The sequence below is a fragment of the Agelaius phoeniceus genome, chromosome 11, assembly GCF_051311805.1.
Source record: "Agelaius phoeniceus isolate bAgePho1 chromosome 11, bAgePho1.hap1, whole genome shotgun sequence".
NCBI classification, from domain to species: Eukaryota; Metazoa; Chordata; class Aves; order Passeriformes; family Icteridae; genus Agelaius; species Agelaius phoeniceus.
In genome coordinates this window covers 223,935-249,279 of record NC_135275.1, presented here as the reverse complement: position 1 = coordinate 249,279, position 25,345 = coordinate 223,935, and the positions used below count along the sequence as shown (strand labels likewise).

Below are 25,345 nucleotides of genomic sequence, written 5' to 3'. Positions count from 1 at the left end.
AGTTACACCTACACCATCACCCATTTTCCTAAATCTCTTGCCCCAAAGGTGTTACCACCATTTCCAACTGGCCCAGCCTTGGCCAGCGGCTGGTGCATCCTGGAGCTGGCTGGAATTGACTCTGTGGGACACAGAGGAGCAGCTGCTTCCAGCAGCCTCTCACAGAAGGTGCTCCTCGAGCTCCCCTTACCAAAACCTGGCCATGCAAACCAAGTATAAGCATGGTAGGGTTTTTATTACCATTATTAATTCTTCTTTTTGCTATTGTCACTATTATTGCCCCTGTGATGTCACACTGCCCCTGTGATGTCACAGAGCCAACTCTATGTCACCTTGTGACGTCATACAGCAGTGCTGTGAAATCACAGAAGACTGATATCCCAAAGTCATCCTGTCATGTCACAATCTGTTTTGTGACGTCACAGCCTGCTCTATGATGTCACACAGCCACCAGGTGATGTCACAACCCACTCTCTGATGCCACAGAGCCACCCTCTGTGATGGCAGACTCTTCTCTATGGCCTCATAATATGCTCTGTGATGTCACAGCCAGTTCTGTGATGTCACCATCCCCTCAGTGATGTCACAACCCTCAAGAACTCAGTTCTAATAAAACACTGAAGTTTCTTGTACTTTGAAGAGATCCCTGTCAGGGACACAACTGAGAAAGTGTCCCCAGGTTCCAGCTAGAGCAGAACACTGCAGGCAGTGATGCCAGGTGGCACAAACAAGGCAAAGGTGTCTCTGGTGCTGAGCACATCTGGATGTGTTTCAGGAATGCAAAGGGCCAAGGCCTGGCCAGGCAGATCCTGTCCCTCCCTCCTTGCTCAGGGCTCTTCCCGGGATGGGCACTGGCATGTGGGGATGTGCAATGCCAGGGGCAGGAGCGTGGGGCGGCCCCTGCCAGGCTGCTGAGCAGGGACAAGGAGGCAATGAGGCCCCAGGCCTGCAAGGGTCACTTGTCCCCTCCTGGCCCCAGGCCCAGCAGCCATGGCCAAAGTGCTGCCCAAGCTGGCTCTGGCAGGGCTGTCTTGCAGCTGCTGCCCATCCCTGTGCCCTGTGCAGCCCAGGCTGTCCCATGGTGTCCCTGCCCTGCGCCTCTGTCCCTGCAGGCTGTTGGCATCCCCCGGCTGCCCCCCCTGGCTGGGCCCTTCCTTTGCTGACAGTTCTGCCTGGCCACTGCACGGTGTTTGCAGGGATTGAGCAATTAGGTCAAAGCTGTATCGCACTGTCTGTAAGGGGAGGAGTTCCTTAATAAGTACAGTAGGATATGATATAATACAGTAGAATAAAGCCATGGATCAGCCTTCTGCAATCATGGAGACAATGCTAATTATTACCTGGCTGGGAGCCTGCAACAACAGGCAAACACTGCAGTACTGATAAACAGAGGTAGAGCCAGGGGAGGGAGGCAGGTGGAAAAGGCTTTGTGCTGTCCCTGCTCTGAGGGGATGCTCAGCACGGCCTGAAGGTCTGCACATAGGAGAAAACAACAATGAACACAGAACAGCCAAATGATAAACAGGCACCAACAGCAAGAAGCCCAAGGTCCCTGGGGTTGGAAGTTTGAGGATCTGGGGGATTTCACAGAAGAACTGGCCCAGGGCATTGCCATGGCAGAGGGGCAGGGAAAATGTATTGGCCATGTACAGCAGAGCAGTGAGAAAGCCCCAGGCCCAGGCAGCTGCTGCCATGTGGGCACAAGCTCTGCTGCCCAGCAGGGTCCCGTGGTGCAGGGCTTTGCAGATGGACACGTAGCAGTCGGAGCACGTGAGGGTCAGGAATGAAAGCTCTGCTGTGATAAAGAACAAAAAGAAAAAGACCTGTGCAGCACATCCAGTGTAGGAGATGGTGCTGGTGTCCCAGAGGGAATTGTGCATGGCTCTGGGCACAGTGGTGCAGATGGAGCCCAGGTCAGTGAGGGCCAGGCTGAGCAGGAAGAAGAACATGGGCGTGTGCAGGGGGTGGCCGCAGGCTACGGCGCTGATGATGAGGCCGTTGCCCAGGAGGGCAGCCAGGGAGATGCCCAGCAAGAGGCAGAAGTGCAGGAGCTGCAGCTGCCCCGGCTCTGCCAATGCCAGCAGGAGGAAGTGGCTGATGCAGCTGCTGTTGGACATTTGCTGTGGCTGCACGTGGGCACCTGTTCATGGAGAAAAGGACAGTGAAGGGTTAGAGGAGATACCTGTAACCAAAATCAAAGCCAATTCCCACACCCCTCCTTTGTAATACACAGGGACATGCTCTTGTGTTTCAGAGTTCTGATGTTTTCCTTTTAAGCTCCTTTCATGGACTTCCTGGTACTCTTGGATATCAGAAACCCTGAGCATTTCTGCTGCCCTCTGGTAGAACAGAGTGATTTCCCTGAGGCAAGATAATGAGTGGAGGCTGGGGGCAGATGATCTGTCACTTCATTCTGTTTGCAGTTCCTCTGGGCTTTCACTTTTCTCAGCTGGAGGATGTTCACACTCCCATGTTTCTCTTACAAACGCCCAGGTACCGTGAGAGCAGATGGATCCAGCAGAGCCCAGCTCCACTTCTGTAGCCAAGGACTCACGTTGCTCATTCTACCAGCCCAGCAGCATTTTCAGTGTCACAACACCTCTGCCTTTGCCCATGGATCTTATCACTCAGAGATGCTCCAGGACAGGTTTGCACGCTGGGGTGAAGCTCCCAGGCTGGACTGAAATCTCAGAGGGACTTGCAAGTGTCCTTCTGTTGGCATTGGCTGAAGGGAGATGCAGCTCCTTCCCTGGCTGCCCTGACAGCATTGCCCAGAGCCGGGCCCTGGGGACAGCGTCACCCTGAGCCAGCTGTGCCCCCTCCAGAGCCCCCAGGGCCGGGCAGCTGCTCCCAGCCCTGTGCTCTGCAGAGGGAACTGGGCCCGGGGCTGCAGAGCTGCCCCACGGCTCTGCTGCAGCTCTGCCTGCACAGGAGGGGCTGCACACCTTGGAGCCCCGGGCCTGAGGGCAGAGGCTTGGCTGGGGCACAGGAGGGAGGGGGCTTGTTCAGACGGAGGGGCTGCACTGCAGGGGATCCTGTGCACATCTCTCAACTCTCCCTGCCACAGCATTGCTGGGTTCTGTTTTCTCTCCTTCCCTGATCCTCTCTCTGCTTCCTGGAGATTTTCCTCCTGCAGGGGTTTCCCTGTGCCTGATCTCTCTGTGCCAGCACTCACAGAGCCCAAAGCTCTGTGCACTCTCCTTGGCCTGACAGAACCCTGCCTGTTTGCAGGGCATTGCCTGGGGGCAGCTTCTCTTTGCAGCTTGCAGAAAGGACAGCTCAGACTGAGCCTGATGGCTCCAGCAAAGCTGCTGCTGCTGCTGTCCATGGGCACAGTGGCTGAAGGCACATTAGGGATCTCCTGTGAACCTGCTGGTCACTAGAAGGAACAGTTTGGTGATCTCAGGCACCACTTGCCAAAATTCATAACTAATAATTCATAATCATCCTTTAATAATTATCCCCCCTCCCTGCCACTCTCCAGTAGTAGGAATCTGAAGACAAAGTCTTAGGAAATTGCCTAATTTCAATCAAAATCCTTGTCTTGGAAATATTCTGTGACTGATCAGCATGTGAGAGCTTCATGAGCATTTCAGCTCCCCTGCAGCAGAAATCCTCAGAGATGCACTGCCAGAGTCTGCAGGCATTGGGATGTTGCAGCTTTAGGAGATCAGTGCAGGAGCTGCAGCTGCATTGTCCTGCAGCCAGAGGTTGCTGTGCCAAGGGCTGGCAGTGATTGTGCCCCAGGCACTTCCCAGCCCCTTCCCAGCCCTGCCTGCTTGAAGCTCTCTGTGCCTCTGTGCTGTGCCCGGGCTGGCTGCAGGCAGTGCCCCAGCCCTGCTGGGCTGTGCACAGGAGCTGCTCCTGCCCAGAGCTGTCTCTCTGCAGCTCTGCTGCCCTTGCCAGGAGCTGCCTCTGGGCCAGGAGCCCGGCCCAGCTCAGCAGCACAGACACAGCACAAGGACTTTAGGATCCTCTGGGCCTTTGTGCTGAGGCCCTGAACATCAGTCCCTGAGAGGGAGCTGAAGAAGCCTCTGCAGAACTCCAAGTCACAATCCAACTCCAAAGTTTCTGGGACTTGTAGTGGCTCCCACTGAGGGACACGACAGAGAAAGTGTCCCCAGGCCCCAGGCAGAGCAGAGAACTGGAGGCACTGATGGCAGCTGGGGACAAAGAGAAGCCAAGGCTTGGTGCCCTGGGGCACAGCAGGGTCTGTGCCAGCAAGGGCTGGGAGGAGACACCTTGTGCTGAGGCCCTGGGGCCTCCTGGCCCAGCCCCAGCCAGGCTGGGCACTGCCAGCCCCTTGTCCTGCCCTCTGCATCCCCCCCTAGCCCACATCCCAGTGGCCTCAAGGATCTGCTGCAAGGAGTCCCTGGGGAGCCTTGCTCAGCAATGGCCCTGGCGGCTCCTGAATGCTCCCTGCAGGGGCTGCAGCTTTTTCAAAGGACTTGGGGTTTGCCTTTGGCCTTGCAGTCTCTGAGAGCTTTGTGCAATCATGGCCTCCAATTACCTGCTGTAATTAGTCCCTGCAGAGGCTCTGTCAGTAACACCACTCAGTGGGGCTCATGAATGCTTCAAGGTACTTCAGTTCTTTTAAGGTACTTGGTGTTTCCCTTTGGATCCAGACTCTGGGAGAGCTTTGTGCAATCATGGCCCCAATTATCTGCGTTAGTGAGTCCCTGGAGAGCTTTGTACTGACACTCAGTGGGGCTCATTAATGCTCTGAGACACTCAAGGTGTTGAAGGTACTTTGGATTTTCCTTTCCACACTGAGTGTCTGAGAGGTTTTTGTGCCGTCCTGGCCACCAATTCTCTCCTCCAAGGAGTCCATGAGGAGCCTGTGTTGGACAGGGACCTCAGTGGGAGCCATGAATGCCTGGAGACACTTTGGGTGTTTCTTCTGACTCTGACTCCTGGCAAGGTTTGTGCAATCTCCTCCCAGGCCCTGAGGTTCAAGGGCTCAGCTCCAAATGCACAGTGAGGCTCATGAGGATCAAGCAAGTCCTGACAAACCATGGCTCTGCCTTGATTTCCCTCTGCTCCAGTGCAGTTCATTAGGAGGGTTATGGAGAAATAGTTATGGAGAAATAGCTCAAAGAGCTTCTAGGAAATATGTATTCCTATTTTAAAGGGTGTCTTTTATTGCTTTTCTTATTACACAAGAGGTGACTGCAGCATTCGGTGACTGATATTGATGCAGGGACTGTCCTAAGGAGGTCTGGCCTGCTCAGAGAAGCTGTGCCTTGAGCTCTGCGCCAGTGTGGACAACCTTGCTCCACATTCCCCAAGCCCATGGTGTCTCTCCTCACTCACCTGGGAGCTGCTTTGCTTGGAGAAGTGGCTGCACTCAGGCAAAGAGGGATTTTCCTTCTTTGAGTTTTGAAGCCATCTAAAACTCCTGAGTTTCCCCATTGCAAACAGACATCCTCCTCAAGTGTGTGCCAAGCCCAAGGTGGCACCAAGAGCACTCCAGCCCTGCCCTGGGCCAGCTGTGAGGGTGGATCATCATCCCAACAGGCAGTGGGCCATTGCAAGGGGCTGCTGCCATGGACACTGCAGGGACCCCAGGGCTGGGTTTGGGTGCCATGGCAACTGCCATCAGTTCAGGTTTCCTTGGAAAGCAGCCCCAGGAGCCATTTCTGCAGCCAGGTTCCATGGCCCCTTGCCTGCAGAGCTGCTGCTGCCCTGGGCTGCCATGGCAACCCTGAGGCCAAAGCGGTGCCAGGGCTGTTCCAGGCACAATTGCAGTGACACTGGTGGGTGCCAGCAGGTGCCATGGCAACGGCCACGGGGACCCGTTCCTTGGTTTGGTGCCATGGCAAGCAATGCCCGGAGCCGTTGTGATGGTTGGTGGGCATGGAAAGCTGCCCTGGGCCCCTTGCTCAGGGCTGGTGTCAGTGCCCAGAGCCAGAGGGGATCCCTTGCTGGGGGCTGTGCCATGGCCACCTGCCCTGTGCCGCGCTGGCCGCTCAGGCACCAGGAACCAGCAGCCAAGGGCACTGCCAGGGCCAAAGGCCAGGTCAGCCAGACAGAAAGGGGCAGGGCTGGGCACTGTTTCCATGGCAACCGGCACTGGGGGGGACACCTGGGGCACCTGGCCTGGCAGTTGCCATGGAAAGCCCTGGCAGGCACTGAGGGCACAGCCCCTGGCACTGAGACACTGCTGGGCCGGGTGCTGAGCACAGCGCTGAGCACGCAGAGATGGTTTTGTTCTTGCTGAGCTGCAGCACAGCCAAGGCCTGTCCTGCCCCTCGTCCAGCCACGCTGGGGAGGGGCTGGGGCTGCGGGGGAGCTTGGCAGGGGACACAGCCAGGACAGGTGACCCCACCTGACCCCGGGCACAGCCCAGACCAGAGCACATCATGCTCAGGGTATGAAGGGGGGGAACAAGGAGCAAGGGGGCAATTTTGGAGGGAGGCTTTTTGCCTTCCCAGCTAACACTTAGGCAAGAGGGGGCCCTGTTTCAACAGTGGGCAGGGTCACTACCAAAGACACAGACACCAACTGAAGGAATTGTGGCATTTATATCATGCACAGCTGCAAAGCATTACAAAAGGATAAGCTCAGCAAAGCACATCATCATTAGCAAAGAATTACAAAAGGATAAGCTCAGCAATCCATCAGAACTCATCATTACATTTTGATGACTAACCCCTTGGTCAAACACTAGTGGTGTTTGTGGCAGACAAAGATTCTGGCTGACTATCAAGGTACACCTTACAGACATCAGTAGTACTTCAGTGACACCGTTCTTAATTCTTTTTTCTCAATCTCCTTGGAGTTAGGAACAAGAATTCTGTTGTCCATGGAGCTGGCACCTTTTGAATTCCAGAATAATGTCCCCAGGCCCTTTGCTGTTCAGCTTTACCATGTTGTCTGGGGCTAACAAGGCTTGGGGGGCCCTTTCCCCTCTGGCTGGAAGGGGCCGGGGCCCAGTCCCTGAGGGGCTCCCAGGCTCCTGGATGCAATTCCTGTGCAAGTCCCTCAGTGTCACAGCAGCCTTCCCATGGAGCCCCGTGGATCAGAGCATTTGCCAAAGGGGCCCTTGGGGCAAACAGGGAGATTTGGTCTGGCAGCATGTGTAAAACAATATCCTGTCAGATCTACTTGTTTCTCACACACAATCCTTGGCTGCAGGGACACATTCCCATTGTTCCTGCCCAGGTTTCAGGACTCCGAGTTGTCTATCCCAGGAGCTGCTCCTTCAGCTGCCTCGGGAGGGCCATTTGGCCTCCGGACCCACACTCTGGCTCCATTATTAGCACTGCTGCATCCAAACCCTTTATCTCCACAAACGGTGGTGATTGGAGCTGGAGCTCCTTTTTTCACAATTGTTCTCAAAATTGCAATATCAATAATTGTGCTACCCTGTCATGGGGTTGAATAATCCAATCCTGGTCACTATTGTTTCACAGAATTACTGTAATTTCTCCTGCATATTCTGCATCAATTCCTCTTGCCATGACATGAACACTTTGCAAGGCCAAGCTCCAAGGGAGCAGTTACCAAAGCAAAGTGTCCTGGAGGAATCTGAATTCCTGTTTCAGTACTGATGGCTCTCATTGGTTTTGAATTTCTCCTCATCAATTCCAATGCATGAAGGCCCAGCCCTGCAGCCTCTGGGCTGGCCCTGCCAGGGGCCATCACAGCCAGAACAATTTCCCAGGCAGTCCAAGTCTCACTGCCCATGGTTGGATTTGCAAACTGGGGGCAGCCGTGCACAGCCAGGGGGTTTCCATTTCCCCCGTGGGCCATTGTTCAGGGCATGGAGCACATCTGGGAGATGGGTTCTCCATGGGCAAAGGTTCCCATCTCCTCATTTTATCAACTGCTCTTTTAACAACCCCTTCACCCGTTCAACCAATCCTGCAGCTTGTGCATAGTCTGGTACATGAAAAACCCTGCAGGCTTCATCCCTGTATTTTTCACAACAACAGACAAAGCCCTCTGCATCACAGTATCACCAAACCCTGGGAAAATAGCCAATTTCATCCCTTCCTCCTTTTTTAATTGTCTACAATCTCACATAGTTGACCACTGACATGAGGGTCCTGGCCAATCCTGTTCTGTAGGGTATTTAGAGTTACATTCTTGAGCAGCCAAAGCTACCAAATTAGTATTGTCAGCACTATTTCACATTATTATTATTTTATATGTAGATATACATATTGATATACATATAGACAGATAGATACAGACATATATCTATAATATATCTATAATATATATATATTAAGGTCTTATTATACAATAAATACATATAGTTATGTAGTATATTGATATTTCACTGGCACAAATGCAGCTGAGCTCAAGATTAAAACCTTCTGCTCTTGCTCCATGTGGGAGCATTCCAACAATAATTGTTCCTTCTGAAGGTGCTGTTTCCATTGGACTCTTAACAAATTCATCTTTGTCTGCCCAAACCCACAAGTCCTTTTCCTTTTCCATGTGCAGTTTTTGGATGCATTTGAAGACATCCAGGGCTGCAGCTTCTTTTACCCGACTGCCCCACTGCTCCCACGGGGCTCCCACCTCAGCCCACTCCAGAGCCAGGGAACTCCAGGGAAGGGCTTCCCATCTGGGAATTTCTGATGGCACTGATTCCTCACATTGACATTGAACAAGTGACATTTGGTTGGGATCTGGCCAGACTGGGCCAGTTTGGTTTGACCAGTGGCCAAAGTCAGCACCAAAGACACAGACTCCAGCTGAAGGAATCAGTGTCATTTCCTGCAGTTCAGAGCAGCAAAGAATCACAAAAGGAGCAGCTCAGCAATGCACCCAATCATCCCCACCAAAGATTGCCTGCAGTGATTAAGAAAGATGCAGCAGCATTTCCCCTCAGCCTTTCCCATCCCCCAGATGCACACAGCAGCTGGGGAAGCTGTCACAGCCAAGGGCTGCAGAGCCACTCCTGGGCACTGGCAATTCCTGCAGGTGCCTCCAGCCCCAGCTGAGGCTCCAAGCCCGCTGGGAGAGGGCCCAGCTCTGACAGTGCTGCATGAACAAACTGACAGCACTGCTAGTGTGGCAACATCTGCTTTCATCCTCCTCTTGGCTCCCTCCCAAAGCCTGGCCAGGCCTCAAGGAGGAGCCAAGGCAGCTGACTTTGATCCTTCAGCCCCACACAAGGCCAGATGTCAGATTTCATGGCCTTCTCTGGCTTCTAAATACACAAAGGTACATCCATCTTTCACTAAGGAGTGGCTACATCTATCACAGTGCTAATGACCATGCAGATCTCAGCAGGGAGCAGATACAAAGATAACCTTTGCTTGGAAGGTTCCTCCAGAGGCCACCTTGGGCTCAGGGCCTGCTGTCCAGGCCTCACTCAGGGCTGCTGTCCAGGCCTTGGCACTTCAGGGACGTGCTTTAGTGCTGGGCTTGGCACTGCTGGCTGAGCGGCTGCACTGGGTGAGCTCAGAGGGCTTTTCCAACAGAAAGGATTCTGTGATTCCATGATGATATCCGCTGCATTCAGCTGGGGCTATTTTAGCAGCATTACTTTGCTCCAGAAGTTCCCTCTTGCCCAGCTCCTGTGGCCTGAGGCTTCAGCTCCTTCAGCTCCTGGTGCTGAGCTGCTCATGCTGAACGAGACCACTCGGAGAGATGAATCCAGTCCATCCAATTCCTTCTGGGACACGGAGAGGGGAGGCTGTGCAAACAGGAGCATTGTTTGCTGTGGCCTCCTCTCTGCCCTTCACGCCTTTCAGCGCTTTGAAGCAGCCAAGAGCTTTCTCCAAGAGTGCAATGGAGCAGCTGTTCCTGCTCGTGGGCCGGGCTCTTCCCAGTCTCTGCCCTTGCCTGCTTCTGCCCCTCTTGCTGTGCCCTCTGTTCCCCCAGGGCTGGCTGGCTGCTGCCCAGGACTGTGGCACTGGCACAGATCCAGTGCTCCAGAGCCTCCTTTCTGTGCCCTTGGAGCTGCCTGGGCACAGCAGCCTTTTCCATCTGCAAGCTCCCCATGGACAGGGAGTGCCCAGCTCCGTTCCTTGCACAGCCTCCAGGAGCCCAGGGCTGCCATCTCAAATCCCTGCTGGCACTGGGGGCTCCCAGGTGCCTCAGGCTGCTGTGACACCGCTGCACATGGGAGGGAACAGGGGCAGGGGCTGTGCTGAAAGTCAGCTCCATCTGCTGCTGCTGCTGCTGCTGCTGCCGCTGCTGTGGGGTCATTTGTGCAGCCCTGGCCCAGAGTCAGGGATCAGATGCTGCCAGTCTCTTCCAGCCCTGGCTGCTCAGAGGTTGGGCCTTGGAGCCTCAGGTGGCCAAAGGCAGCTGCTGCTGGGCCCTCTGTGTGTGCCCGTGTTCAGCAGTGCTGCTCCATCAGTCTGTGCCCAGCAACGGGGAAAAGCCTCAGCCCTGCAGGGCCAGGAGCTGCCGGGCTCTGCCTGAGCAGCTCAGCCAGCAGCAAGGGAGCTGCTCCACACAGGAACCAGGAGCAAAGGACACTCCTTCTGTAGGACATGTTTTCTATTTAAAGGAAAAAAAGGAAAAAGAAAAAAAACTATATAAAATGTGAAAGATGAAAACAAAACCCAAGTGTTAGTGAAAAACTTCTGAAACTTTGCATTTAGAGGTAAATGATCTTTTTTAAAGGGGAACTCAGTTATTTACATTGTAAATGTGCTGATGGCATGGATCCATCTTACTGACCTCAGCAGCCTTTGAAAAGATTCTGGGCTTTGTTTCCAACATTGCCATTTGAAATTGTGCTCAAAGCAAGAGGAAATTGCTTTGTGCCCTTCCCGCTCCAAGCAGGACTGGGAATGGAAACTCTGTCAAAGCCCAAATCCTTTAGAAGATGCCCTTCCTTCTCAGCCTGGCAAGGAGCTGCACATTCCCTTTGAAACTGTCAGGGATTTCTTAGAGACACCAAGTGCCACTTAGGGCTTTTTGCTCTGGTTTGGCAGTGCAGAAGGGCAATTCTCCATCCATCAGCTCCAGACTGCACTGCCTCAGGAACACGGCCCACTCGCCAGCTTTGGCCCACTCAGGCACTTCTAGAGGAGGAAGAAAGTGCAATTGCACAATTCCAGCCAATCAAGAAGGAAGAATGGGACAGACAAACACCCTGTGCAGATCCAGGCGTTCAGCTGGGACTGTGGAGGGTTTGGGTTCTTGCCAATTGGATGTGTGTCCCCAGCTACAATCTCTGGGCCTGCAGCAGAGTCTCACTCAGCTGCCAAAGCAGAAAGCTCAGGCGCTGTGCTCGCAAGGGGCTCGTCTGATGCAAAGCTGTCAGAGCAATGTGAGGGCAGAGCCAGCCCAGCTGGGCCCAGGGCTGAGCCCAGCAGAGCCCTGGCAGAGCCCAGAGCAGCCTCAGCAGCCGCAGAGCCCAGCTGCAAGGAGAGAAAGCAGAAAGTGCCCCTCAGCTGAGGGCTCCTGTGCCCTTGTGCCAAGGCCTGCGGTGCCCAGAGCTGTGCCCAGAGCTGCCCATCCCTGCTGCCTTTGGCAGCAGAGCAGGAGGGCAGGACATGTGCCCAGCCTGCAGCCAGCCACGGCACATCCAGCCCTCAGCAGCTGCCCAGAGCAGGATGCTCCTGTGCTCGCTGCCATCTCCCAAAAGCTCTGATCCCACCCTGCCAAGCACACAGGGACCCACCTCACGCCAGCCACGGCTGCAAGAAAAGCTGCTCCAAAACCATGGCCTCAGCCTTCTCCAAGGTCACCGCCCATCCACGCCACAGCTGCTTCCAAACACTTCCCCATCTGCAATGGACCACCTGGAACGCTTCCTGTGGAAAAACAAACAACACATTCTTGAAAAGAGATTAGAGACAAAAAGGGAAAACAAGAAAAACGGGAAAAAATCTTATCTCTGTCAGGGCCTTGAGGACGGTCCAACTCCTACATGGTAGGGAAAAACCCAGCCATGGCTGAGGGAAGCCCACACTTTCTCACTTCCACCCTGCAGAGCAAAGCAGCCCCTGCACAGCCTCTGGAGTCCCACCTCTGCTCCCACCATGGGGCTTTGCTTGTGTCGGGCTGGCTGCCCCAGCCCCAGCCCCAGCCCAGGCCATGGTGGGTGCTGGGGGCTGTTGGAAGGGCCAGGAGCCCACTCCCATTTCATACCCAGCCCAGCCCATGCCCCAGCCCTGCCAAAAACAGCTGGGCAGCGACTGAAGAATGAGTTGCATCTTCCCCAGCAAAGGGGGAACCTTTGCTTCCCAGCCAGGCTGGGCCATGCCCAAATCTGGCAGCATTTCCCCGCGTGGGGACTCACCTGCAAATTCCCTGTGGAGTCTGGCTTTGAAGAAGGTGCCAGAATCAAAGTCCATCACCTTCAGCCTCCAGTGGCCAGGCTGAGGAAGAGCTTCTCATCCTTGGTGCCATCCTGGCTGTCTCCAGCAGCAGCAGCAGCAGCAGCAGCAGCAGCAGCAGCAGCAGCAGCATCCCCACCCGGTACAGCTTCTCCAGGGGCTCCTTCTCCTTCCCTGGGGGCAGACCAGGCTCTCAGGGCTCTGCCCAGGGCCCCAGCTGTCAGGGAACCAGCACAAGCAAAACCAGCTTGGATGGTGGCCACCAGTGCTGGGCAGAGCAGCCCATCCCATGACCCTGTGCAGTGACACAGGCAGCACAAAAAGGTCTGGGTTCCTTTGCTTCTGATTGCCACGGCATGTGTGGAGCTGCAACTTACCAGGGCCCTGGATCAAAGTGTGCCTGTGGCTCTCTCCCTTCTTCTAGGGCCGAGGAATATCCTGCACCCAAGGATCAGAGAACAGGTCTTCTAATGTGGGTCTGTCCAAGGAGTTCACGGATAAACACCACCTGATCAGATCTTTGCACTCTGCGCAGAGAAAGCAGAAACTGCCAGTCAGCCAGAGAAGGCTCCTGTCTGCTTTGCCCCACTATTGCCATGCCCAGGCCTTGCTGGATGTGCTCAGGGTTGGGCCTAAACTTTCCCATCCATTCCCTGTTTTGGAGGAGAGCAGGACATGTGCCACCTCCTCAGCAGCTGCCAGAGCGGGATGCTCACGAGCCCGCTGCTGGCTCCCAGCACTGGGATTCCCCCCGTGCCCAGAGAAGAGGATCCACCTTGAGAGAGCCCTTGTGGCAGCGGGAGCTGGCCCCAGCTGAGGCTCCGGCCCCTCCTGAAAGGGTGCTCCCCGCAGACCATCTGGTGCAGCAGGATGCCCAGGGACCAGATCGTTGCTGCCTCGCCATGGTACCAGCCAAAGTCGTTCCATTCCGGGGGGCTGTAGGATGGTGTTCCTATGGAATACAGATGGAGTTCAGCAGGGGGATGCTGCTGCTCCCAGAGCCTGGCCCCAGCATCCCTGGGCCTGCGGGGGCTGCATCAGTGGCACACAGGGTGACCACTGCCCTCTCGCCAGCACCTGGGACTTGTGCACAAACTTAGGCTTGGAAAAGAAGTCACTGGTGTCAGAAGAGGGCAGAGGAAGCCCTGGCTAAGCCTGACCATGACATGCAAAGGAAAAACCCTCTCTGTGCTGGGGAAAACATGCCCTTATCCTCCCTGTCTGCATTGCCCCAAAAATATTAGGAAGCCAAGGCAAACAGGGCGAGTGGAGCAGTCCAAACCCTTCCTCTCGCCTGCACACCAAACTGGTTGGAGCACAGGTTCCACCCCCCTCTCTGCTACCCCCACCCATGGGGGTTTTTGGGCGGGCTGGCTGCCCCAGCCCAGCCCCAGTCCTGGGCAGAGTGGCTGGCAAAGGCTGCCAGCAGGGCTGGAAGATGGCTCCCCACCCAGCCCCGCTCTAAAGCAACTCAGCTGAAGACTCAGTCCCCTGACTGGCAGCAAAAGGGAGAATCCCCGCTGCCACAGCCAGCTTGGGCTGGGAGATGTTGGGCCATGAGATCCCGGGACCAGGAGTACACCCTTACGTGGGCTCACCTGCAAAGTGGGTGTAGGCTGTGTCCTGCAGGTAGGTGCCACAGCCAAAGTCAATCAGTTTGGCCTGCCCGGTGGCCAGGTCAAGCACGATATTCTCGGGTTTTATGTCGCGGTGCAGGACCCCGCAGCTGGTGCAGTGCCACACGGCCTCCAGCACCTGGCGGAACAGCTCCCGCGCCACCTCCTCGGGCACGAACCGCCGTGACCGAATGACACGATGCAGGTCCTGACACTGCTCTGGCCGCTCCAGAACCATCACGATGTGGTTGGGCAGCTCGAACCACTCCAGGAGCTGCACCACGCCGGGGAAGCCAGTGGACACCTTGTCCAGCAGCACGATCTCCAGCGGGGCCCTGCTGCCGTCGGGCTGCGGAAGGAGCACGATGCCCTCAGTGGGGCCGATGCCGTGCCAGGCCTGGGGAAGCCCTGAGCCAGCCCGGGATGCTCTGCGCCCTGCGCTGCGCCCACGCCCGCTCCCCCTCGAGGGGTCCTGGCGGCTTCCACCGTGCCGGGCCTCGGCTCATCCCCGCCCGGCAGCCCTGGCTGCTGCCGCTGGCCCCGCTCACTCACCAGCTCGCCCCAGTGCCGCACGCGGTTCCGTGGCACCCTCTTGATGGCCACCTGCAAGCCAAGGACAGCAGCGGCCTCAGCTCGCCGCCCGCCCTGCCCAGCCCCATCCTCCTCCTCCTCCTCGTCCTCCTCCTCCGTCCCCTCCTCCTGCGCCCGCCGCCGGCCCCGCCGCTCACCGGGGCGCCGTCCGAGAGCCGCGTGGCCGCGAAGACGCTGCCGAATCCTCCGCGCCCCAGCAGCGAACCCAGGCGGTAGCGCTCCTGCAGGGCCTCGTGCGCCGTCCCTGCGGGCGGGACGCGGCTGTCAGCGCTCGGCCCGGGGCCAGCAACGGCCCCCGAGCGCCCCTCAGCCGCCCCGGGCCGGCCATGCCCAGGCCTTCGCTCCTCGCAACGCGGCACGGGAGGCTCGGGGCCGGCGGCCGCGCTGCCGAGCGGCGGAGCTCGGGCCGGGGAAGCCGCAGCGGAGGCGGCGGCAGCGGCCGCGCCGCCTGTGTCCTCCGCGGGCCCCGGGAGGAGCCGGGGCCGGGGCCGGGCTCGGGGCTGGAGCCTGCCTCGGGGCCGGGGCCGGGGCCGGGCTCGGGCCAGGCGGAGGCAAAGGGCGGCGATGCCGCCCCCGCACACGGCACTGATGCCCGCCCAGCAGCGCCACCGCCAGTAGGGCAAGAGCCGGGCGGAGGCGAGACCGCGGCGGGACGGGAGGGGCCGGGCACGGGGCAGCCCCGCCCGGGGCCGAGGGCGGGCCGGGGGCATGGCCCGGCCCGGCAGGGGGAGAGGGAGGCGGGGACACGAGAGGGAGGCGGGGAGAGGAGAGGGACGCCGGGCGAGGGACCCCGGGAGAGGGGTGTCCGACGGCGGGAAAGGGAGACTCAGAGACAGAAAGAGAGAAAGACCAAGAAAGAGAGACAGAAAAAGAAAGATAGAAAGAGAAAGATCGTTATAGATTATCTGGTTTTCTGCTTTTGCCGCTGCTGCCGCCGCTGCTGCTGCCGCCGCTGCCGCCGCTGCAACTGAAGCACCGGGGCCGTTCGTCCCCGTGTCCGTTCCCCGCTCGCCCCGCTCGCCCCACGTTCGAGCCCCGCGCGCCCCGGGCACAGCCCCTGAGTCTGTCCAAACACGGGAACTTTGCAGCCTTGAGCCCAGGTGCAGAGCCCTGACTCCTGCACACTGGCACAGCAATCCCCTCGCTTACTGCTCTGCATTGGCCTGGCTGAGGGGCAAACACTGTCGGGACACCTTCCCTTGGGCTAGGATTCCTACCTGAGCCCAGCACTGCACTTACATCTCCTGTGTTGCCTTCCAGTAAAAACAGGGGAAGGAAAACTCTGTGTGCCTCATGGTATTTTAGAGTGTCTAAAAATCCTTAAGTCACCGTTCTTAGAGGTGCAGTGCATCTGGAATTACTGGGATGGAGAAGTAGTGCAACATGGAAAAGGGGAGCATAGAAATAAATAGAGGAAAACATCTTGGATTGTTTCTTTCATTTTCATTTCACTTCTGGAAAGCTGTTCCAGTTTTCCAGGAATCTTCTCCTGTCTGCTCTTGCCAAGAATCTCTCCTGGAGAACAAGGTCAAGCTTCTGTCCCAAGATTTGCCGCCAGCTGCAGCTTCTCTTGGCTTTCCACACTGCACAGTGTCTGCAGCAGGAGTTTTGCAGCAAAGCAGGACAAATGTTTGGAGAACTTTACGTGTCCTTTCTTTTCCTGGAGCGCTGGGGTGTTGTGCCACTGATAAAGTTTCCATTGTGATTGTTTGTGCTGCTTTAGGGCAAATTTTGGGAGGAAACCTCCAAAAGGGTCCGTCTAGAAAGCAACTTCAAGCGGCTCCTCCCCCTACTAGTTCCGGAAAAAACTTCCCTGGAGAAAAGTGGAGAAAACCAGTTTATTTAACAAGTAAAGTATTCCCAAGCATGAAAAATGAATAATATTAAATGAAACCTCTCACAGTGCTGAAGAGATGGCAAATTCAGAAAGTCCTTTTTGTGGGTTGTAGTTGGCTCACTCGGTCTCTTCTAAGTCCCTCTGGTGCTGGAATGCAGCGGCCCAGACCTCGGTGGGCCACAGGTGTGAGCTGCCGGTGTTTTTCTGGGTTTTCAGTCCAGAGCAGGTTTAAACAGTTCCAAGAAAAAGGAAAGTCCCAGTCCCAGGAACTTCTCTGCCTAAGCTAGATAAAACCAAATTGCTGGACCTGGGCTGTGAAGGCATCGGGAAATTTCCAAATCTGGGCACTGGTGGTCCCAGCAAACACCAGATCTGGATGGTGCTGGAGCCAGAACCTGGAAATTTCCAACTTTTGGCTTTCTGTGCCAGCAAATCACTGGACTTGGGCTGTGCTGGCACCAGGAAGTTTTCAGATCTGGGCGCTGGCGCTGCCAGCAAACACCAGATCTGAGTGGTGTCATTGGCAGCAAACGAAATCTGCCGGATTTGGGCTCTGCTGGCACCGGGAAATTTCCAAATCTGGGTACTGGCACAGCCAACACAAGATGTGGGTGGTGCCAGAGCCAGTAGCAGAAAGTTGCCGGGTTTTGGATTTCTGTGCCAGCAAATTGCTGCCCTTGGGCTGTGTCAGAATAGGGAAATTTCCAGATCTGGGCACTGGCGGTGCCAGCAAACACCAGTGAAACCTTCTGGTCCTCGTCCGGACCATTGGCCAGTGGTTTCCCTGAGAACCAGCGCTGGCCACTTTACAGAGAGAGACTGCTTTCATCTGCTTGTCTGGAAACAGAACTTTAATGAAGGCAAACACAACAAACAGGATGGCGTGCACAGTACACAGAGCAAAGCAGAAAAAAGCCTGGGCCCAGGGTCCAGCAGGGATAATTATCCATTTATATATGGGGAGGGGTTAAGGTGGGATCTGAGGGAAGGATCCAAGAGGAAGGAAGGATGATGAATATTACAATTTTTGCAGTAAAATGTAACCAATGGTAGCAAAGAGAACTCAGAACTTTCTAGTAACAATCTGCATAACTGAACAAGAGGATTATGGGCGGGAGCTCCTGCTGACCCCAACTAAAGAGGGTTTTCCCATGGCCTTAAGCCAAGGTCTCCTTCTTCTTATAAACCAACCCCAACACACCAGATCTGGGAGCTGCCGGGTTTGGGCTTTCTTTGCCAGAAAATGGCTGCATTTGGGTTGTGCCAGCACTGGGAAATTGCCAGATGTGGGCACTGGCAGTGCCAGCGCACACCAGATCTTGGCGGGGAATGTGCTGGCACTGGAAAATTGCCAAATGTGACCTTTCTGTGCCAGCAAACTGCTGGAATTGTGCTGTGCAGGCATCTGAAAAATTCCAGATCTGGGCACTGGCGGTGTCAGCACACCCGAGATCGGAGTAGTGTAGGCACCAGGTATTTGCCTGGTTTTGGCTTTCTTTGCCAGCAAATTGCTGTACTTGGGCTGTGGTGGCACAGGGAAATGTTCAGATCTGGGCATGGGTGGTGCCATCAAACACCAGGTCTGGGTTGTGACAGTCGTGGCACCAGGAAATTGCTGTGTTTTGTCTTCTTTTTCCAAAAATCTGCTGCACTTGGGCTGTGTTGGAACCGAGTATGTCCAGATTGGGGTATGGGCGGTGGCAGCAAACACCATGTCTTGGCATTGCCAGTGTCAGCAGTGGGAAATTGCCAGATTTTGTCTTTCTTTACCAGAAAATTGCTGGACTTGGCTCTGCCGGAACAAGGGAATTTCCAGATCTGGGCACTGGAGGTGGCAGCAACCACCAGATCTGGACAGTGCCAGACCCAGTAATGTTGGAAATGAATTTGTAGAGAATTTTTAAGGTTTGATAGAAGGTTTCTATAGTATGTATGCAAGTGTCACGATCCATCCTTACGAACGGGTTTCGTGGTGGTTTGTGGGTTGATCTCAGAGTGCAAAAAACACCGACACGGTACAGGGGGTTGCAGTGATAATGAAAACAAATGTACCTTTATTGAATAACCACAACAAAATGCATTGGGGACGAACTGGGGAAAAGGGAAAAAGAGGAAGGAAGAGAAAGGAAGGTATAGAGCTACCAAACATAGAAACGGCGATGTCCTTTGATGTCCAGCCAATGGAGTTCACCAGGTCACATCTGGGGAGATCTCAGGGTTGCAGTTCATCCGAACTCTTATTATACTCTTTTTGTTGATGGGGGAAGGGGTAAAACTTGAAACCGAATCAAAGGTGGTCTATTGTATTTTTGGGAGAAAAAATGGTATTTAGAGAAGGGTACACACAGTCCATGTTCTCTGCAGTCGGTGAGAGCCATCGTCTTCTTGGTCCACTCCTCGCACCTGCAACATCCATCTTGCTTTGGTTAGCTTGCCTCCCCCACACACCTCCCCCAGGTTAGGGGTCTCAGTCCCAGTCCTTGGAAAGAGTGTGGGGGGGCCTTTTCACATAGGGATTTCATGTCTCAGTCATGGATGGAGAGGCCTTGTACATCTCAGTCTGTCTGTCACGGCCATTGTAAGACAAGTGAGGGGTCTTCTGTGGGGGACCACCCAAAACTCAGGAGAAGTCCAGCCAGGCCGAGAGGTGGGACAACTTCCAAGGCTATTGTTGCAAAAAGGCAAGGGGCCCCTTTCTTCCTTTCATTGGGTTCAGTGTAGCATACAGCAAACACACCTGTGAACAATAGCTTAGCAATGCCAGGAGCTGTGCTCAGGTCTTGGAGCCCTTGGCATGTAACTTTCTCCACCAGGGCCAGAAACTTCAGACAAGGGGCTTTTCTTCAGTGGTCCCCAATGACGGTGGTGAGGCAGATGAGAGAAACTTCAGACAGAGTCTCACACCTACATTACATGGACGACGTACTAATCTGTGCTTCCACCAAGTCTTACTCAGACGCAGCACTTTCCAAGACTGTCGCGGCTGTCGAAAGCGTGGGGTTTCAGATAGCTCAGGAAAAAATCCAGCTATGGAGCCCATGGAAGTACCTTGGGTTTTTAATCACAGGAAGGACCGTCGTGCCTCAAACTCTGTCCATCAACGAGCACCCCCAGACATTAAGAGACACGCAACAGCTGTGCGGCGTCATCACGTGGATCCGACCTCTCCTGGGCCCCACCACAGAAGAACTGGCACCGCTCTTCGACCTTCTACGAGGAGACGGCGACCTGGCTTCCCCACGCTCGCTAACGCCAGAAGCCTGGGAGGCTTTGCAGAGAGTCGCCAGCGCCATCAAACACCACCAGGCACATCGGACAGACCGGTCCCTTCCCCTCAGCCTCAGTATTTCTGGTAAGTGCCCAAACTTCCATGTGCTGCTCTTTCAGTGGGATGATACTTCAAAAACCCCACTCATCATCATCATCGAGTGGCTTTTTCTGCTGCACCAACCACATCAAACAGTTACCACCCCACCAGAACTTGTAGCCAAACTTATTATTAAAGGCCAACATCGCCTCCGGACCCTCGCAGCTTGCGATCCAGCGTGCATTTACCACCCTTATACTTTGGAACAATTAGATTCTCTATTACAAACAGATGAACATCTGCAAATTCCATTAGACAGCTATCCTGGAAAAACTTCAATTCATTATCCTAAACACAGACTTTTTAAAGATTCACTGCATTTGGCCCCAAAATCAGATAAAAGTGAAACTCCACTCAAAAACGCTATCACGCAGTTTACTGACGGTTCAGGCAAATCTCACCAGTCAGTGTTCACCTGGAGGGACCCGGACACTCAGAAGTGGGAGTCTGATATCCAGGTTGTTGAAGGTTCCCCCCAGACTGCAGAACTTGCTGCAGCTGTGAGGGCGTTTCGAACATTCCAACAACCCTTCAATTCAGTCACAGATTCTGCATATGCCACTGGGATAGCAGAGCGGGCAGAGCGTGCCCTGCTCAAGGAAGTCCAAAATAAAAAATTCTACAGCTTGCTCTCTGAATTAATTTGGTTCATCTCCCATAGAGAGCAACCTTATCACATCCTGCATGTCCGGTAGCACACAGAGCTGCCAAAATGCATCACTGAGGGCAGCCGGAGAGCAGACTTGTTAGCAATGGCAGCAAGTGCCACCCACATTTCCCCCGCTGCACCACATGTCTTTCAACAGGCTCGTCTAAGCCATGCATTCTTCCCTCAGAATGCTCCAGCTTTAGTAGGTCAATTTAAGATTTCCAGAGACCAAGCCAAGGCAATTGTCTCCACCTGCCCCAATTGCCAATCCCTCGTCCTCCCTACCATAGGGACAAAACGAAGAAAATTACAGTGACAACTAACTTGACCATTCATGTTTCTATCAGTGCTTGAACAGTCGATAACTGAGTCACTGGAGGACCAGATGGCCACTCCCAGGACACCTCGAAATACCTTAACAGCTGCTGCCAGCGTCACTGTGCTCCTGTGCATCCAAACAGCGGTTGGATGGGTCGTGCCACAACCAACAGAAAACCTCTGGGTCACACTGGGGAAATCTCTCAAGCAGGATAACTTTTGCATGGCCATGGGAGGTGCAAAAGACCCGCTGTCTACATGTCTGGTGGGAATCCCCCTGTCGCCAAATGAATATGCCTGTGTAGGTAAGAAGCCCACCCTGGTAGTAACATGGGACGAGTGGATGAAGATTTTACCACATGCACCACAGGAGCTCCAAGAACTAGACCTACCAGGCTCCTCAAAGCGACTTCTTGTGTCAACTTTTTCTATGAGCCACCCCAACAAAATTGGCATGAGAAATCTGAACCACAGATGATAGTGACAAAAGATATATCACCAAATGGTAATAGATACAATGATGTTGACTGGTGCAATTATACTGCCAAAACATTATCTAAGTCCTCTCCCTTTCCCAGAGTGCTTCCCAAGGGAGTGTTTCTCATCTGTGGTGACAGGGTGTGGGCAGGGATCCCCTCGAAGATCAAAGGGGGCCCCTGCAGTCTTGGCCAGCTTACTACCATCACCCCAAACACTACCCAAATTAAAAATTGGAAACAAGAAACTCAATTGGTGTGCCGGAAAAGATCGTACTCCCAATTCAATCAAAATTGTGATGGCCAAATTTATAATTGGGGCAAGATGAAGAGGGTCACTGTTTCCATCTTTCTACCATGGGTTGCAGCTGTGAAGGCCCTCGGTGACCTTTCTCACCTGGAGTGCTGGCTTAGTAAGCAGACCAAGGCTACATCCGCTGCCTTATCAGACCTTCTAGCGGACGAGGAAACCACCAGACATGCCACCCTTCAGAACAGAGCGGCCATCGACTTCCTGCTGCTCTCCCGTGGCCATGGTTGTGAAGATTTCAAAGGACTTTGTTGTTTTAACCTGTCATGGAAAAGCACATCGATCCAGGCCACCATCAAAGAAATGCCAGAGCAAATGAAGACTCTTCTTACTGAAAATAAAGTTGTGGACATGATGGACAAAACGCTCATGCAGTGGAGTGCTCCTGTGTGGGTGCCCCCATTCTTAAAAGTTTATTGTGGGTCCTTCTCATAGTTGCTATCATTTCAGCAGCACTGATGTGTTTTAAGAAAAGAATTGACAAAACACTGAGAAATGTTTATTTAATAAATAAAAAAGGGGGAGATGTGAGACACAGGCATGGAGAAGACAAACCTGGGATGTCATTGGAGGACACCACTGTTTAAGTTAAGGTGAGAGACTGGTGCAATTCCCCATGGTTCTTTGCTTGTTAATGTGAATGTGCTGTTGTCAATCGACTGCTGCTCGTCCCCCAGTTCCAGAAAGTTCTGTACTCCCCGTTCCTCCATTGGCTTTCCCTGAGAGACCCCTCCCAATCTGCTCCCCCGTTGGTGCGTCCCGTGTCACCCCACCTTAACTCCAGCCCTGACTCCCTTCCCCATTGGATAATTTGTACCCTGAGCCCTCCTGCCTTCCTCCAGTTATATACCCTGGCCCCAGCCCTGCTCCTGGCTCTTTGCCTCTGGTTCCCTTCAGCAGAGGTTGTGTTCCTGCTTGCTCCTGTTTCCCTCTTCAGCCTCACTGCAGCTGGGCCCTTGGATTTTCCCTTACTAAACCCGGCTGGATCTGCTCTGCGAGGAGTCCTCTCGTCCCTCTGGTGAGGCTTTGATTGCACCATCCGGGCTCAGGCGTCTGCTGGGCTGGGGCAGTTGTCAAGGCAGCCCCAAGTGGAGACGCTTTCGGTGCTGCAGGCGCCTGACAGCGCCTGCCTGGGGAAGCTGCTCTGGCCACCCGCAGCAACCAATTCCTTTTCCCAGGCAGCTGCTCCCAGCGTCCTCCTGCGAAGCCCAGAGAGAGAGGGAGCAGCTGCCCTCAGCCCTGTCCTTTACCGCATCCCAATTCTCATGTAATGTCCCCCCTGGGAGAGAAACTGCCAGAGAAGAGAAGTGCGAGCAGATCCCCTCCTCCCCTGAGCTTGAGCACTTCTTTTGTTTCTTAAGGACCCAGTCTTATCAGAGCAGTGGTATTGCACTGACAGCTGGGACACCAGCAGGGGATCACCCCACAGTGCCCAGTGTGCACCAGGCTCAACAAGGTCTCCTTCCCCCCTGATTCCACCAGGCCTCTTCCCTTGGCTGTGGTTTTGCTGGATAGTGGGTCAGGACAATGAGAATCTCCTTCATCCATTCATTCACTGTTGAGGGTCCTGCAGACACTTCCTCAATTTCTCTCCAAGGTGACCTCAGAAAAGCAATGACATCACAGCTCTTATCCATCTGGTCAAGAATCTCACACGGGGACACTCTGGTGTCTCCTCCAAGGGCACAAAGCAGCAAAACCCCCGAGGGAAATCATCCCCCTTGGGCCCTGTACCTCCTTGGGTGAGTTCCAGAGCAAACAATCAAGGCAGTGGCCTGAAATGTTTTCCCAGCTGAGCCATAACACTTCTCTGATGGATGCACATTGTCCCTGGGGAAAGAGATGTGCAGAACCCTTCACTAACGCCCTGGAATATCAAAGAGGAATCACAGCCATGGACAGCTCTCAGGAACCACTTCAGTGTGGATTTTCCTTCCTGGAAGCCCAAGATGTCTGAATGTGCTCCTGGTGCCTCAGGGCCTGGGTAAACAGGGCTTGTCAGAGAGGCTGGCAGGGCACCAACACCCCTCCTCCTCACAGGGCACCTCTGTTCCCCCAATTAGCTCCGAGTGGCTGCCTGGGGACAGGTGCCCACTTCCCCATGTGCCTGGGATGGGCACATCCTGCTCAGGGCCAGTGCTGGCCTGGGCCCAGAGCCAGGGCCATGACCCAGGTGCTCTGGGAGGGCTGCGTGGCTGCAGGTGTGACAGGATGAGGGGCAGGGCAGGGCATATTCCCCTCGGACAGGGCTGTGGGCATGGAGCTTGGTGGGGTTTGGCATCTGCAGGGAAAGGGATATCGGGTTGTGTGGATGTGGGAATTGTCACTCGTGAGGCATTCCCCAGGCCTCAGCCTTGTCTGCAGGTGCTCAGCATTGCCCAGTGCTCCCCAGTGTCTGCAGTGACTGAGATGCCAATCAGCCACCTGATCCCATGTCCCTTGTTCCCCTTGTTCTCCCACATGTTGGGTTTGGGGCCGGGCTCAGCTCTGGGGTGTCCCCCAGGGAAAGCTCTGGGAGGGGAGGGGCAGCAGGAGATGGGGGATCTGGCACTGGGGGCTGTTGGAGGATGGATTGTGTTGGACTGGGGGCTGTCCCCACAGGGTCCCCAGGTGCCTTTGGCTCCCTGCCTGCCCCCCTTGGCCCCCCAGGTGCCTGGGCCCTTCCAGGGGCAGCTGCCCCGTGCAGGAAGCTGGAGGGATGCCGGGCAAGGGGGCTGGATCCGTGCCACAGGTGGGGTGGGGTGGACTCTGTGCCAGGGCTGGGCTTGTGGCCAGGGCTGGGGGCTGTGCCAGGCTGGGCTTTGGCCTGGGGGCTGGCAGGGAGGGTGCAGGGAGGAGTCCCGGCAGGGATAAAGGTGCTCCTCACCTGCTGCAGCCTCAGGAAGCGCTGCCCAGAGCGAGAAGAAGATGAAGGTGGCTGTGCTCAGCGTGGCCCTGCTCTTCTCCATCCTGCTGTGCGCCCCGGCACAGGCCAAGGTGAGGCACCAGCCAAACGCTGTCGCCACATCCTGCCCTTTGTTGTCTCCCATCCCACCCTTTTGGTGCCTCCTCTGTGTCCCATTCAGGGTCCCCAAATGCCTCCCCACTGACCATTCCTGAGGCCTTTCCTGTCCCCTCTCAATCCTTTGCCTTTCTTCCTGGCCACTGCAGAGGGTTTCTCTATAGAATTCCCTGACTCACTCCCCATACTCCAATGATCTCCCAGTCCCGTTGGTTTTGTCCCCACCTGTCCTCATTCTTCTGTCCCTGCCAAGTCCCTCCCTTGCCCACCCATGTCCCTACACCTCAATTCCTTTCTCCTCCCCTGTACCTCACACCCTTCTCCTTCCACACCCCCAGCCCTGTCCCCTGGGCCCTCAAGTGACCCCAGATCAGTGTCTTTGGGTCTCCCCCCACCTCAAACAGATCTCCTTGGAGGCCCTGAATTCCCATCCCTCTGCCTGTGCCCTGCTCCCTGCACCAGTGTCCCCCCCAGCCCCACAAGGTCCAGTCCAGACCCAGCCTTTGTTCTCCTTTCCAGGCGCTCCTGGAAGGAACCCAAGATGATCTCCAGGAGGTGAGTGGGATGCTGGCATGGGAGGGCATCCCCTCAGGGCATTGGGGGGCAGTGGTGTCCCCCCATCCCTTGCTGGCACCGGGGACATCCCAGTGACCAGCGAGGTCTCCTGGTCTCTCTGCAGTTGGATTTAGACAATGTCGCGGTCCTGGAAACGCCTCTGGTGGGTACCACGAGTTCTGCCGCTGTCAGAGCCTCCCCTTGCCTGGCCAGCACAGCCCAGGCCATCCCAGTCTGTCCCAGCAGAGCCCAGTGCACCCCTCCTGACAGCCCAGACAATGCCCTGCCCCAGGGCTGCTCCCCAGGGAAGCCTTTGCCCAGGGCCCTGCTGCATTCCCATCCCTGTCAGCCCAGGAGCCCCTGGATGA

At 55.3% G+C, this 25,345-nt stretch overlaps 1 protein-coding gene across 1 annotated transcript; it reads right to left on the bottom strand.

The window, feature by feature from the left end:
- Positions 1-1,329: 1,329 nt before the first annotated feature.
- LOC129125071 (serine/threonine-protein kinase pim-1-like) lies at positions 1,330-24,450 on the bottom strand. Its single transcript, XM_077184761.1, has 6 exons — positions 24,288-24,450; positions 14,602-14,708; positions 14,426-14,476; positions 13,856-14,222; positions 13,033-13,209; positions 1,330-1,352 (listed from the first exon to the last, which is right to left on the bottom strand). Exons 1-6 carry the CDS (start codon positions 24,448-24,450, stop codon positions 1,330-1,332), a joined length of 888 nt encoding a protein of 295 aa, XP_077040876.1.
- Between the last annotated feature and the right edge of the window lie 895 nt (positions 24,451-25,345).

Excerpts from the sequence above, each read along its gene's own strand:
- LOC129125071 (XM_077184761.1), bottom strand. The coding sequence starts at position 24,450 with ATGGGAGACAACAAAGGGCAGGATGTGGCGACAGCGTTTGGCTGGTGC. Across the intron at positions 14,709-24,287 it reads GCTTCCTGAGGCTGCAGCAG|GGACGGCGCACGAGGCCCTG; the intron begins GTGAGGAGCACC and ends TCCCGCCCGCAG. Across the intron at positions 14,477-14,601 it reads GGCTCTCGGACGGCGCCCCG|GTGGCCATCAAGAGGGTGCC; the intron begins GTGAGCGGCGGG and ends CTTGGCTTGCAG.